This window comes from Camponotus vicinus, unplaced genomic scaffold, assembly GCF_025532165.1.
Source record: "Camponotus vicinus isolate PSW18456_S1 unplaced genomic scaffold, iyCamVici1.0 SCAF_11, whole genome shotgun sequence".
In the NCBI taxonomy this organism is placed as follows: domain Eukaryota; kingdom Metazoa; phylum Arthropoda; class Insecta; order Hymenoptera; family Formicidae; genus Camponotus; species Camponotus vicinus.
Window position 1 is genome coordinate 1,562,788 of NW_028141947.1, and position 15,429 is coordinate 1,578,216.

Sequence of the window (15,429 nt, forward strand, 5' to 3'; positions counted from 1 at the left end):
AGAGGCATGCTTTATGATCGTTCGAGTATGCAATTCCGGTGATTGTTTTTTTCATCAGAGATGAATAATTGCACACAAATATTTTCGTAAGTTTTTATTGAATCGAATCATTTTTCTTTTCTATAATACATGATTGCAGACATATACTGAGAAATTCATTAAGTTGCAAGTTTTATCGTTTAATTCTTTAAGAATTAATTCGAAATCCACCGTAATGTTACCGTACATTATCGTCTTATCCTTAATGTCAGTAGATCCTATGAATATCCTATGAGTGAGTGCAGATAAACGCGCTGCGATGCGGACAACGTCGTATCCCGTTTATCGTACGCCGGTCTTAATTAATTTGGTATCGTTACACCGTACAGTTAATATAATCTTAACAATAATGAATGGAAAGACGACGCAATAGAAAATATTTTTTTTTTTTTGGTACGCAAAAGTCACGTTGCAAAACGTCTCGCTCTTTCAACGCCATTTCTATTTCCTTTCTCTTGTTCTTCATTCTCGCTTGTATTTATTCTCAATCAGTATTTTACAGATATCGAATTGCGATAAGACACATATATTTTTGAGAACAATAATTAACGCACGCCCTTTCAGTTTAACAGTATTGCTTTTATTTTACGTCTGCGTCATTTGTGGACAAAATTTGTGGAAATATGAATTTTTTTAACGTATTTTGATAAGCAAATTATTCTACAAATAATGACAGTTATTCACTACTAAACGTATATATTCATTTTGAATGACGTATAAAAGATGACCCAAAAAGATATGATTAAAAAGACGCGAGTGATTTTATTTTATTTACGAAAGTAATGAATTAAATCCATCAATTCACTCATGGTTTTGATAAAAAATATTTTTGCGTTCTGATATTAGGGACATATATGTATAAATTTAATTAAAAAATAAAATAAATGTCTATAGCGAATACACTTTTCTCGAGATACATATTTCACCTGTATTCGAAATTATCGATCGAAATTTCGGGCTCTAACGAGAGTCATGTTTCGGAGTAAAATTCTAACAATAAGAGTAATCTATACCCACATAAGCGCTACACGTGTGCGGAATATAATCCCACGGGTCTGTTAACAATTGTAATTTCATTGTGTATGTACGGAACAATGAATGCGGTCCATATTATATTTTAATTCGACTTTATTTCGCTCGTTAGCATTATCATCGGACCATATTCCGGCAAATGCGGAAACGTTCATTTCGGAAAATTTATCGTTCTCACGCGATGTACAAACGGGGTTGGTTATCGGGAATGCACGATCGTTGTTAATAACACGGTAGGTAATTATCGATTCTCATTGATCAACAAATAGGAGCATTCGCTCCTGGATTATGCTCGTTCACCATGATGATGAATTTTTCACAAGCAACGCGAATGGCTCTTTTATTTTTCGATCATTAAACTGATATCCTGCGTGGAAAGAAAAAAAATGTGGAGATTAAATTTCGCAAATCGCGTGAACGTCTCGCGAATAAAAGCGTATCAGTGAATGTATTATTTCGTTCCGTTTGTCAAAAGTACACAGTAAAAAATTGTGCGTCCATATGTTAAAATTTTCTTGTGGTACCACGTTTTGATTAGTACTTCAATGTAAAATTAACATACAACTTATATGTTATTATTTTTATAACGTTTTCATATGTTACATTTATGTCAACTTTAAAACTTAACACTTTGTACATGTCTCTTAGAAATGGAATATTATTTTGAGTATTTTTAACATAATCATTTTAAACAATTAACATGTCTCAAAATCAGTTTAACATTCTAAGAAAAGTTTAAGTGAATCTTTAAATAATCTTAAACTTTGACATACAAAAATAATCAAATTTACTAAAATCAAATGTTTCTATTACAAATAATTTAAGTTAAAATAATTGCTATTATATGTTAATGTCCTCAACATTTCTTACGAGTTATTGTAACTATTTTTTCATGTAATTTTTAATTAATTTGTATGTTATTTTTACATTACACTTAAAGTCACGATAACAAAAATAAATGCAAAGTATTGTGTAATTAACATTTTATTTTTTACTGTGTACAAGCACGCACTCGATTCCGTATATTTCGATTATTTTAATTACACGTGTATCTTAAAAAATTACTTGATTTATAGAGAAGAAAAAAATATTACACTTGTTATAATATCTGCCACCAGGAAATTAAAAAGATTTAAATTGCCTCTGAAGTTACAGAAATTTTCATGTAAATATATAAATGATTTTAGGGGATGTTTCTGAGCAATTTAATCTTTATCTTAAAAAGTTTCTTTTTGTATGTAAGTGTGTATGTGTGTGTGATTAAGTCACTTTATTTAACATCGGAACAGGATTGTTATTTAAAATTTTAAAGGCGCGTCACTTTAAATTAGTCGGCAAATTGTTTTAAAAATGAGTCGAATTTCTTTTTAAGACGCGTTAACATTATAACTATATTAATACTATAACGTTTAGTCACGTGTCAGGAGGGATACGAACAGTTGGATATCCGCAAGACGTTGCTAGTAAACGCTTGGTTCAAGTCGTTTCAAAGTTTTATTAGCTGTCATGGCACGGAAACACGGCTCTATTAATATCCGAGTAATTGAGAATGAAATACAATCTTATAGAAAATACGTATTTGCACATTTATGCTGGTATTTATGCGAGGTAAACAAGCCCGAGAGATACTCAATCTCAATATATTTCGAATTTCTCTCTATGCGCATCGCACATTATTTGTCTTTTACTTTCGCGATCGTGTCAAGATTTACTCTCTCTCTCAAGATATAATGAATTTCGCGCACACGTTGGCGTTTAAATTTAATTTATATTTAAATCTATGCGAAATGTGTCGTAGATCTCTCTCCAATTTTTTCCCAAACATGCGATGTGGGCACGGTATATACAAGTTAAAATTTTCATGAAATCACCATCACCGTTAATGTCAATCTTAATTCTTATCGTCGATCCTTAATCTGGAATGGTAATTTTTTTAAACAACGTAATATAATTCTCAAAACCAAGTTCTCTTACGCTTAAGGGTAAATTAACATTATATATGTTATGGTTAATGATATATCAAGTTTTTTTTATATTTATCTGAATTTATAGATCGACGAAGGCGACCTATTTACTTAACCAGTGGTCACCGTTAGATTTCTAAACGCGAGAGCGACACCTGAAATATCGTGCTCGATGAACACCGGACATTAATTCATTCCGAGACGCCCACGTGACGTGATTTCTCTTTGGTCGTCGCGAAAATACGACGATGAAGAATGCACTCGTGGATCCTAAGCTAAGGGGGTGGGAGGGGGGGTTGGTGGGCGCAAGAGAAGCGTAGTAATATATATCTACGCGGTTGTGCGGGAGATTTCGAGCAGATTTATGATAACGGTATGCATCTGGGTCGGCCAATCAGTCTTCCGCCCGCTGGGCTGCAATCCTGGGCTCTCGTTCGCACCTGCACTCTCAGTCGCGCTCGAATCTCGAATCGAATTCAAATCCGGTCATTCTAATTGTCTACGATGTCTAGCTGGAAACTCGAAATAGATTAGCCCCTCGATTATCCCCTCGCCCCTATGAATCCCGAATGAAATTCAATCGCCAAATCGATGGCCTTTGGAAAAAAGTTTCCTCATCCCTTTTGCTCTTGTCGGATTTGTTCCTTTAGAAAATCGTGCGATTGTGAATTTCGTCTCGTTGAAATTTTTCCCTTCATTTTACTAGAAACGTCAAAGGGTGGAAATATCAAAAAGATACTTTAACAGTGTCTAAATAAGATCTTTGAGTCGTTTTTAGGCGTCTCTTAGGGACGTGTGTCGTCCTAAGATTGTAGAGGATTATTTGATTTCGTCTTGATTAGAGTACCCGTTATTGCCATAATCATTGATCAAGGGAATCATATGCAAATTATCGACATTTGCTGTTCTTCGTCTCATGCTTAACGCACTCGCTGCATTATTATAATGCATTTCCACTCGCGCATTATTTGTATTTATCATCAAATCATGCATGGAATCGCTCGTAATACGACTGTCGTATCGATCGCGAATTTGTTACGACCGATATCAATAATTCGTCAGACATTTGCGGACGAGAGGCGCGTGCGTTGCAAGACCGAATTAATAAACGCCGAGTATAATTAGGATCCATTGTGAATGGGGAATGTGTTAAAATTTCATGCGGAAACAATGTGACCGAGCGGCACGTCGTCGACATTGTTAATGAATTTTCCCCTCGAATAAATTGCGTCCGCGCGCTTTTTTTTTTTTTTTCATAAAATACCTTCGGCCTCTCTTCTTCCATTTTTGTATAGTACATAGACTAATGTAAAAATAATGTGAACACCTGAAAAATAAATTAGATTTGTTTATTAATAAGACGTTCGGCCACCATTTGCCTTTAATACAGCTTCAATTCTCCTTGAAATAGTCATACAATTTTTGAATAGTCTCCAGGGGAATATTGTCCCATTCTTTTATCAAAATATCTGCCAATTGCTTCAGAGATGTTGGAGGAGGAAATCTGCTTCTCACTTTCTTTTCCAAAAGTGTCCATAGTGATTCGATGATATTTAAATCGGTTAATTGTGCTGGCCAGAGAAGATGAAGTTAAATCAAGATTGAACTTTTCCAAATATATGTATTGGTACGTTATATATTTTGAAAAGTGGCATTATTTGGTAGAAGAATGGGACAATATCCTACTAGAGACTATTCAAAAATTGCATGATTCTATTCCAAGGAGAATTGAAGCTATATTAAAGGCAAATGGTGATCCAATATCTTATTAACAAATAAATATAGTATTTATTTTCCAGGTGTTCATTATTTTGTCCACTCTTGGTATATGTGTGACAAATGCACGTGTTCGTAGCGTAAATACAATCCAAGATTCTTGAGTGTTGTCTTATATAGTTAAAAATAACGTCGTTAAAATAGCTACGGTACCATTAACACGCGACCTGTTTTTATTCGGAACAAACACGATATTTCTATTCGTGTTAAACATCTTTACTTTCTTCCTTCCTTTTCTTTTCTTCGTCTACTGCATGTTTTAATAATTGTAAAATTCACGAGGTGGCACGAAATAGACTAGCATGAACTTTAAAGAGTCATCGCAGTCGAATTCGCGAATATTAGATCGAGTCAGTTTTTGAGTTAAAATATAAGAATTCATGTAAAAAAATGGAGCGATTCAATCAAATATTTGGAGCAATATCAGGAAGAAAAAATGTTGTTGTAAGAATAATTTTTCAAATATATTATTATGCAATTGCCAATAATTTAGAAATTTTTATATCGAATTGTTTTTAGCTGCAAATTTTTAGCTATAAGATATATATAATTATTATATATTTAAAAGATTAAAAATAAGTTCACAAATTCCTTCATAATAATCATTATATTTTATGTAACTTGCAGCTAAAAACAATTTGATATAAAAATTTTTAGATTATTAGTAATCATATATAATATCATATAAAAATCGAACATGTAGACAAGCCTACACATGACATAAAAAAGCGTCAATTTGCAATATTGTTCTCGATAATAAACAAAAAATCTCTCTTGAAATATTTCTTGTATTTAATTGTTAATTGAAAAAAGACGTTATTTTTATACAAAATTTCATATAAAAATAAATAATGGCAAATGTGGACATTGGATAAAACTTCCTTAGATTATCAGGTCGATTTCCGAGGCAGCTGGATAACCGGAAACAATTAAAGGAATGAGCTCTTCAAAAAGGAATTACGAGAACGCGAAAGAACGATAGCACCGGCGTAAGAAACAAAAGGACACGTATGTACGTAGCTTCCGGGAGCCTCGAGAGCATTCTCGATTTAATTCCGCGGGGATTTCCGTTTTCTATCGATGTTTTTGCAGAGGGATCGCCTACTCCGCCGATTGCGACGTCGGGACACGTGGGGGATAAAGAACGCGAGATGGATCCAGCCGGGGGCGAAATCAACCCCCGGCGTGTGTGACCCTTTCTTGGCGGCGTTTTTCCCTCTTCCCCTCCCCCACCCCCTCCCAAGTTCGGCTCTCCTCCACTATCGAGCCACGGATAACGACGGATACATAATACACGGATGACTGCACCGCGATTCCACGAAATCCGCGGAAACCATCTTCACGCTTCGCCGATCAAACGTTACTTGGCGCAGTTTTTTTTCTTTTCCTTTTTTTTCCGCCTCTTCCTTCTTTCCCGACCCGCCAGGACGACCCGGACAGCACCCACTGTAAAGGGAACTCATTAAAGGCCATTGTACGGAGAATGGGAAGCGAGGTAGCGGCGTCCGATCGTTTCCAAGATTCGCGGATCGAAGCGAGACCCGAGCGTTGAATCGATGATAATTATTGCGTTCGTTGTATCTCCTTGTGTACCCATTTATGCTTGTACGTTTCTATCGCGAATTTCGACTGTTTCGTTAGATAAATTCGTAATCAAAGCCCGAGCGCCGCTGAAAAACTATCGCGTGGCAAAGATTCGTTAGAAAAAATTGTTGGAAAATATCGAGAGGTCACGATAATTCGTTTAAAAATTAGAAAACTGTCTCTTGCTTCGATAAGAGTTTTGAAAAAATCAAAAAATATATTAACAGGAAAAAAATATATTATAAAATAAAAATATATCAACCAAAAAATATAATATAACAGGACAAATATTATATAATAGTTCAAATAGCAATAACAAAATTATTAATAATAATAATTATTGATAATCATCGTCCTCATTAATAGATAATCAAGAATAAAAAGAAACAAATTCTTTTGCGTATGCTTGGAGCAAAAATATTTCCAAGTCAATGAGTTATCCCGAGAGACAGGATTGTGTGTGCGTATTTCACGATTTTATTTTATTAACGAATGTACGAATATCGCAATTCGAAACGCCAATCGATAACGGTACGCAACGGTTGCGCTCGCGATAATAATTGATTTAATCCCGATGTAATCGTAAGCACGTACAAGCGACGACTTTTACGAGAACAAACGAGATTTCGAACGTGCGTGCGTGCGTGCGTGCGGGGGTGGTTGCGCGCGCGCGCTCGCTCGTTCGCTCGCCGGATTATTTCCATTGGATTACTGATTTTTAATTAAATTAATTGAGGAATCGGCGCGCGCTAATCCATGGAATTCGCGTTAGTAGTCGCTTCAGCGTGACGGCCGTACGCTATTGCAGAATTCCGTGAGGTTGGTAAATATTCGAGGAGCGCCGCATTGTTCTCATTACGGCGTATCGCGCCCTGCTATTCCCCGATAACTTCATCAGCCGGTATTCGACATCGAAATACCCGTACCGCGGTCTAGGAATTTCGATTCGCGCGTAGATATAAATAAATACACGCGTTATTGGCCATTAGTCTCGGGACAGCTCGAATCTGTATCGAAAGGAGTACATCCTTCTCTCTCTTTCTTTCTCTTTCCGTCGCTCTCTATCGTTTTTCAACGATAGTGGAAAAAAATCAAGCGAAAATTCTTGTTTTATTAATTATAACCGTAATGAATAATTTATTCAAAGATCTCATCTTTTCTTTGCAAGTCAGAGAATTGACCGCAGGCATTTTTCCTCAGAGCGAATTTACGCTGCCTTGAAGCTCGCTAAGAAAATTGCATTGTTAAGAGATAATTTTTTTTTATACGTACCATATTTCTGACAATTTATAATAATTATAGACGAAGAAAAATACAATTTATGACTGCAAAAATATTTTAAGAGATAATTTGATTGAGATTGAAATGTATAATTTTGTAATCAGACATTCGGAAATTAATATTAAATATATATACTTTGTCATGTTAATTAAAATATGAAATATTACCAATAATCGTGACTGGAAAATTAATAATAAACTCATAAAAAGTCATGCTAGAATGAAATAGACTTAAAATAAGTAGCGTGCGAAAATATAAAAATTTCTAAATGAATATAAAATTTATCAAGTACGTAATGTATGCATATTTTTTCTCTTTCTCTGTCTTTCTTTTTCATACAATATACGCAAGTGAGTACTCGGTTCTGGAACGATTCAAGTATGCACGTAAAGGAGCTATTAACTTACAGTAACGAAGAGATTGTAAGGGACGATTGGGAATTGTCGGAAAGGTCGTAAAATTTGTTGAATTCTGTAACCGCTTTGTAGACTGCTTGAATCTCAAATAACGTGAGCGATAAAGCTGTAACTATAAATTTATCACGATTAGACGATCAAACATTCCGGGCATTATCGAAGGAAATGATTTTGACAACGATGGCAAATTCTTTGCCGCATTGTTTCGTAAAATTTTGCAGAATTGATATCGCGTCCCATATATTTCGCTTTCGCATATTAATAATGAATAATGAATACGGATTGGACAATAGTTTATAAACATATTTTTCAATACGTTTACAATATAATGTCATCTTTATAAATATCGCTAGAAGATCGTCACGAGACAGAGCAAATATCTAACAACATGTTCATTTTTCGTAACATCGAATTAAATCTTTTGATAATATGTGCTTATATAATAACGAATATATGCTGGCACGTAATGTGATATTGGTCGAGCTGGAATTCCATGATATTCCTATAAAGGAATTACTCGAAAGACAGTTTTTTTTTTCGCTTCTATTCAGAATAACTTCATTAAAATTTTAAATTCTGTAGAAATTCCACGAATTCTCTACGTACGATTTATACGACATCTGTATCTATATAATGTGCTTTAAATTATGCCGAGAAGTATAGCTCTCGTTGAAAGTACTATGATATAATTATGTGTTATATTTATTAAAAGCGTGTAAATTTTAAACAAATTTTTTTAACGCAAATTCTTGAAATATTATGCTGTCGTATCGTTGCTTTTACCGTGGGAATTATAAAAAAGTCGTTAGAGCATGATCCGTTACTTTATAAAACTATTAGCCGCTTTCGAGATAACTGTTTTAAGCAACTCGAGAAAAGCGATGAGTTTATATAAAAAAGTAAATAAAAAATCTCCAATAAAGAATTCTGGGACAAATCTGATTAATAATCTTATGAATCATGATTATTGGAAATGTCCATTTTTTTGCAGATTTCCAACGAAATAAAGACAATTCAAATTTTAAAATTAGCATGTACCTCTCCTAATTTCTAGATTCTAAAGTGTCAAATATTCGTGTCAAGATATCAATTGAATCTCAAATGAATATAATTATTTTGATGAGTGTAATCTTGATATCAAGAATAAATTTTGCCATCGCGTTGCGAAGAATAGAAATTTAGTTGCAACATCTTGTTTAATCACATTTCGTATTTTTACTATAATAAACTGCTGTATCGTGATACAGATTGTGTTCAGAGACATAATATCGATAACATATGTGACTTTTGGCAGCAAAGTAGAATGTCAAATAAGGTTTTCGTTATGTGATTTTTCGCGTTCTAAGATAAAGTTTGAAAATTCGGAGTCGTTTCACATTTTAATCGCACGCGTTGTCCGACATCTTACAACAAACCGTTCACAGATTTCATCGCGATTACATATCTATACCTCAAGGATTGCGCATTATAATTCTTGGATAATTTTATCCACTTGCGTTCTCCTTGAAATACCCCTCCTTCGCGCGTGGAAAGGGCAAGACGTTTTTTAAGGAAACGCTACTCGAGACCTGTCGTCTTAATAAACTTAATATTATTATAACGAAGATAACGCGGAGAAAAAAAAATTCGATTCTCGGAGGAAAAAAAAGTACCGTTTTACCTTCTATTTTCTACGTTTTCTTTTGTATCTTTGCGCGCGCATCTCGCCTTAAATTAGGATATACAGAAAGAACCGTTGAATATCGCCTTATTCGCTATGTATATCCGATGTGTACAGTGTTTCAGGCGAGAGAAAACGATGCTACGTGATAGTTTCGTGGGCCCTCAAAAGAAACGCCGGGGGCCCCTTTAAACGACACGTTTCTGCCGCCGCTCGGTGAGCCTACGAGTCAAGCCTGTCCAACTTGTAGGTTTCATTTTTAATATGCAATGAGACGATACTCGGCCTGTAATTAATTCGATAAGCGCCTCGACGATGGGTACTTGGTTCGCTCTCGAAAGATTTTATAAAAACATGTAAATATATACGGATAAAATTGATCGCAGGTGTCTGATGTTTTTCTCTGAAAAACAATCTACATGTGGTAGAACACGTGCATACAACATACACACACACACACACACACATATACATTTGTCTTAATTTTATAAAATTAAAATCATCATTTAAAATAAAATCCGAAAAAATAAAAAAGATCTCGTTTCGTTCGATTGCGCCTTGAGTTCTTTTATTACTGCTATTCTGATCAATTCAGGTCGACATTTTTGCAAGTAATCGTCTCAATTAGCGATTCGTCTTCACATACGCCGAAACTGTAATAATAGATGAGCCGGGGAATAAACGCGGAAAGAACGTGCACCGTGAAACTGGGTTCTTCCTCGAGATGTTTGCTTCACGTAGTTTAGCTCAATGACAAGGGGGACAGCGTTACGTTCATTCGTGTGCAACTTTAAGATCGGAGCTACACGTGGCCCGAAAGAAGCAACGTACGTCACGAATGTCGGTTGTTCAACATTCCGAGAGGCGGCGGATGCCACTTGTTTAACTTTTCTCATGTAAGGATGTTCTAAAATTCACGCGCACGCCTCGCGCAAGGACGCGAAATTGCAATCATATATAAAGTAATATTCAGCGGCGCACGTGGTGACGTTACTTTCACGATATAGAGCGTATGACTCTATATTCTTAACCTGCATTATCAAAGTAGAGAAGAGTAACTCATCTATATAACATGAAGAAATTTTCTTACTTTTTTCTTTATTAAATAAAAATATAAAAATTTTGTGCAAAGATATTGGTAATTTAATCATTGGACACAGTAAAAAATTGTGCGTTCATATTAAAATTTTCTTGTGTTACCACGTTTTGATTAGTACTTCAATATAAAATTAACATATAATTTGTATGTTATTATTTTTATAACGTTTTCATGTTACATTTATGTCACCTTCATAACTTGACACTTTGTATATATCTCTTAGAAATGGAATATTATTTTGAGTATTTTTAACAGAATCATTTTAAACAATCAACATGTCTCAAAGTCAGTTTAATATTCTAAGAAAAGTTAAAGTGAATCTTCAAATAATCTCGAACTTTGACGTACAAAAATAATCAAATTTACTAAAATCAAATGTTTCTGTTACAAATAATTTAAGTTAAAATAATTACCATTATATGTTTATGTCCTCAACATTTCTTACGAGTTATTGTAACTATTTTTTCATGTAATTTTTAATTAATTTGTATGTTACTTTTACATTACACTTAAAGTCACGATAACAAAAATACATGTAAAGTATCGTATCAATTATTTAACATTTTTAGTTTGTCAATAAGTAACATACGACGAATGAGTTATTTTAACTTAAAGTTTAGAGTGGACTTTCTGGGACACGTGAAAAATGTTATAATGGACATTTTATTTTTTACTGTGCAAGACCAATATTTATCATATTAAGCACACATATGATTTTATGTAGAGTACAAAGTGGTTAATATAATAAGAATATACCTTGATATTGCTGGGTCTAAACTTGCGGCAATTGCTAACGTACTTAATACCACGGAATGGTAGGATCTCCTCTCTTCTCTCACTTTCTCGATGCTTTCTCGGGTATAACGACGAGCGGATGATCCATCTAGTAGTATAAGCTGTAATAACGCAGCCGCGAGGTGCCTTAATGACGGTCTTTAATGACGTACCGCGCTCTATCTGCATATTGCAATCCTATGCGCGCTTTGTTCGCGTTTGTTTCGCGTGCAATAAACGCGCGTGACGTCGTGTCGTGCAATAAGTGTTTCCGCGTTTGTGATCTCCTGTCATAATATTGTAAGACTTCGTCGAGCTCGCTTGTAAAGCGAGCGATTTTTCGCAACAATTTTTACAGACGCGAGAAACAAGATCGCGAGCAAAGACCTCGCATGCTTTGCATTTTTCGATGGAGACGCGGGGATTTCGGTTTCGACTGCCATTTCCATTTTTTATTTTTACTCGCAAATATATAATGCACCCCAAGAGAAATTCTCCAGGCTTTGGAAATGTGTCATTCAAGCAGATTTAAGAAAAGATTGTATCGAGACGTATGATTCGAAATATCTGTAAAGTGATTATTTTAATTGGGAAAATATGAAACATGTATTATATAATATTATATAATATTTAATTATATTATATAATTACTTTTTTTTATTGCTATTATTATTAGGATGAATTTAAGAAAAAATTGTAGAAAACTGAAATACATAATCTTGAATTAAGTTGAGATGCCGAGTGAATGTATTCAATTAATGTTGCTATTGTATATTAATTGCTATTGCTATTTAATGTGTATTATTCTTACAGTATAAAATCGAATCATATCAATATTATATTGCTCTATAATTAAAATTAAGTCGTTTATTGCAAAGTTGAGTCGTACAATTCCCGATTTATCCAAGGAGAACCTTAATCATTTGAGCAACATATTTCCAAAATCTATCAAATTGTCTTAATGTGTATTATTATTTGATTATTCAAAAAACAATACAAACTCACGAAATAAAATTGTAACGATAACAAGTGTAAAGTAGAAATGTTGTTCTTAGACGAAACGACGCTTGCGTCACTTTTACACACACACACACACACACACACACACACACACACACACACACACACACACACACACATACAACATATTAAAAAATGTATGTTTTTGCCCGTTATCTGGATTTTTGGAGAAATATGCTCTCACCTTGTTGACGTGATCGATCCGTTTGTACTAACCAAGTGAGTTTTCCATCCGACTGAGCTGAAGAACCTGATGAGAGGAGAACAACGATCGGCAGTGTACCCGGAAGTTGGACAGACCTGGCCTACGTAATCCGCGTCGTCGTGGCTTATTCGACCCGGCGAGTATTTACATAATTCGAGTCGCATGCGCGTCGCGCGTAATGACTTGGAGCAGGCAATCGCGCAATCTTCCACGAAAATCTCGCATATCTAAGTAGTCCAGCCGGCGGCAACCTCGACTAAGGTAAATAAGGGATAAGGGGGACGCGAGCGAAGAAAGAGGGAGGAAGGGAAGAGAGGAAGATGGGATGGAAGACGGGAACTAGGCAGGAGAGGAGGAGGAGGAGGTGGAAGAAGAAGACCCGCGAGGGATGAAGTGGAGGAGGGAGAACAGACGGGGTGGGTCGGGGGGTGAAAAAGGAGGGCGGAGGACCGTACAGTCCCGGGAGTAATATCCTATCTATCACAAACGGAAGTGTAATGGTGTAATAGTTATGGACATTTCCAAGTGAGACGCTTATCGCGCTAAAACGACGCCCGCTACGATGAGTAACGCCGGCAACAGCATCCCCGACCGATTCCTCCCGGCTGCCGACGTCTTGCGACGCTGTATCGCTGCCATCTTGTCACCTGAAACAGCAAGAGAGAGACAGGTGGTTAGGTCCGTTAGTGAATAATGGCTGAGATCGATCGCGTTTCCCAGTCGTGCCCCCGTTATCGAGGTAATCGAGTACACATCGACGCGAGGGGACGCCCCCGTTTGTGAAAACGGTGGCGTGTCTCTTGTAAGTTAACTCGAGCGTAAGTCATTTCCGCCGTTGGCACCGCGTGTTCCTCGTCATCGGCGCGAGGTTTAGGTTAAAGCCGAGAGAATCGGGGCCTGGGAGCGGGATGACGCTTGTGCGCCACTTGCGATTTCGCCCCCGTCATTCAATAATTACGTCTTCCGTCACGCGTGCACGAGAGAGAGAGAGAGGGCAATCGGAAGGCGACTTACACAGATTACGGCAGATTAAATCCGCATACGTAAACAGACGTGGATCCGAGGCGCGGCTTTTCACGCTAAACGGCCGGTTTGATTCGAATCCATTATTCATATCGAACGTACCGCGCTCTGTGTATGTTAGACGGGCAAAAGTCAAGATCAGACGGACCGATATAATTTAGGGCCACCGCCCACGCGATGTGTATTATTGAAATACTCTTGGAGTTTCAATTAATAGCGTACATACATTTAATGCGGATTTCGATCAATTTTAATAATTATATAGGGTGTTTCTTAATAAGTGCGAAAAATTTGAGATGATTCTTTGTCGAAAATTAAGGGGGGTTTTTCATATAAACATATACTCGTACATCCCTCCCTGTAAAGTTACACTCCTCCAAAAATGGGGGTAAAAATTAGGTTTTTATTTTTTTCTCAAATTTGAAACAAGTTAAAGAAATGAAATTAGGTGGATATTTTGCACTAGTAAAAAAGTTATTTATTAATATTTTTTTCAGCCTCCCGCATTGTTATAAGGGGATGAAACTAGCAACCCCTATTCAATTTTTTATTAGAATTTATTAGTGGGCCGGAATATGATCATCTAAAAATATGCATTAAAAAGTTTGATTTATTTAGAAACTTTTTTATTTCTTTTATTTCTTTCATAAAATCAGTAGTTTTCAAGAAAAAAAATAAAATACACAGCACGATGCTAAATAGCATAGGTTTCGAATTACGAGAAGTTAAATTTTAAAATAAAAATAAAATTAGAGTAAATGTTGAGAGAATTGGAACAAAAACAAAATTATAATAAAAACCTAAAAAACTTAAAAAAATTATAATAAATTATAATAAAATTATAATAAAAAATTATAATAAAAACCTAAAAACCTAATTTTTATCCCTATTTTTGGAGGAATGTAACTCTACAGGGAGGGATGTAAGAGTATATGTTTACATGAAAAACCCCTCTTAATTTTCGACAAAGAATCATCTCCTCAAATTTTTCGCACTTATTAAGAAACACTCTATATATTTAATAAACAAAAATTTAGTATGTTTCCGTATCGTCTTCGCAACGTGCATCTTCACTGGTCGCTGCGATCAGCGTTGAATGTACGGAAGAATCGAAAAAATGTCAACGATGATGCACACAAAGATGGCTCTTTTGCCATAAAAATAGAATGTGCGGCACTTTTCTATGTAAAAGGAGGGGCTGCATATTTTTTCTTTTTTTTTTATAGCGCTCGTTTTGCATTCAAGCCCCGATTTAAGCGGTGTCGAGTAACGACGGTTGCGGTTTTTACCCGATAAAGCCTTCCTCCTTTTTTTTTTTCTAACGTAACATAACACTGTTTGCGTTAAAGACCGGCGTTGTAACGCGGATTCCTTTCGCTACGGATTAGCGACCGTGGAAGATCCGAAATAAATTCCGGGCGTAGATTTCCATTATAATTTCCAATTGAAATTGTGGACTCCCACGGACTCGCCCGGCGCGTTGCATACAAAATTACTTCCAGCGCTCTGACGCATCGCGCCGACGTTGTTGTATTCGGTGAAACTGCACAGAATGC

The 15,429-nt window shown here is 35.7% G+C and overlaps 2 protein-coding genes across 3 annotated transcripts in view; one reads left to right on the plus strand and one right to left on the minus strand.

Annotated features, from left to right (window-relative positions):
- Snx6 (sorting nexin 6) overlaps positions 1-15,429 on the plus strand; it is a 166,199-nt gene that overhangs the window by 4,269 nt on the left and 146,501 nt on the right. The gene's annotated exons all lie outside the window — the stretch shown is intronic.
- The window catches only part of Dpr12 (defective proboscis extension response 12), a 289,232-nt gene continuing 273,882 nt past the window's right edge, over positions 80-15,429 (minus strand). For both annotated transcript variants that reach the window (XM_083083057.1, XM_083083056.1), the window contains exon 7: positions 80-13,497. In XM_083083057.1, coding sequence (XP_082939183.1) covers positions 13,385-13,497 — 113 coding nt within the window. In that variant the 3' untranslated portion in view covers positions 80-13,384. The remainder of the gene's footprint in view (positions 13,498-15,429) is intronic.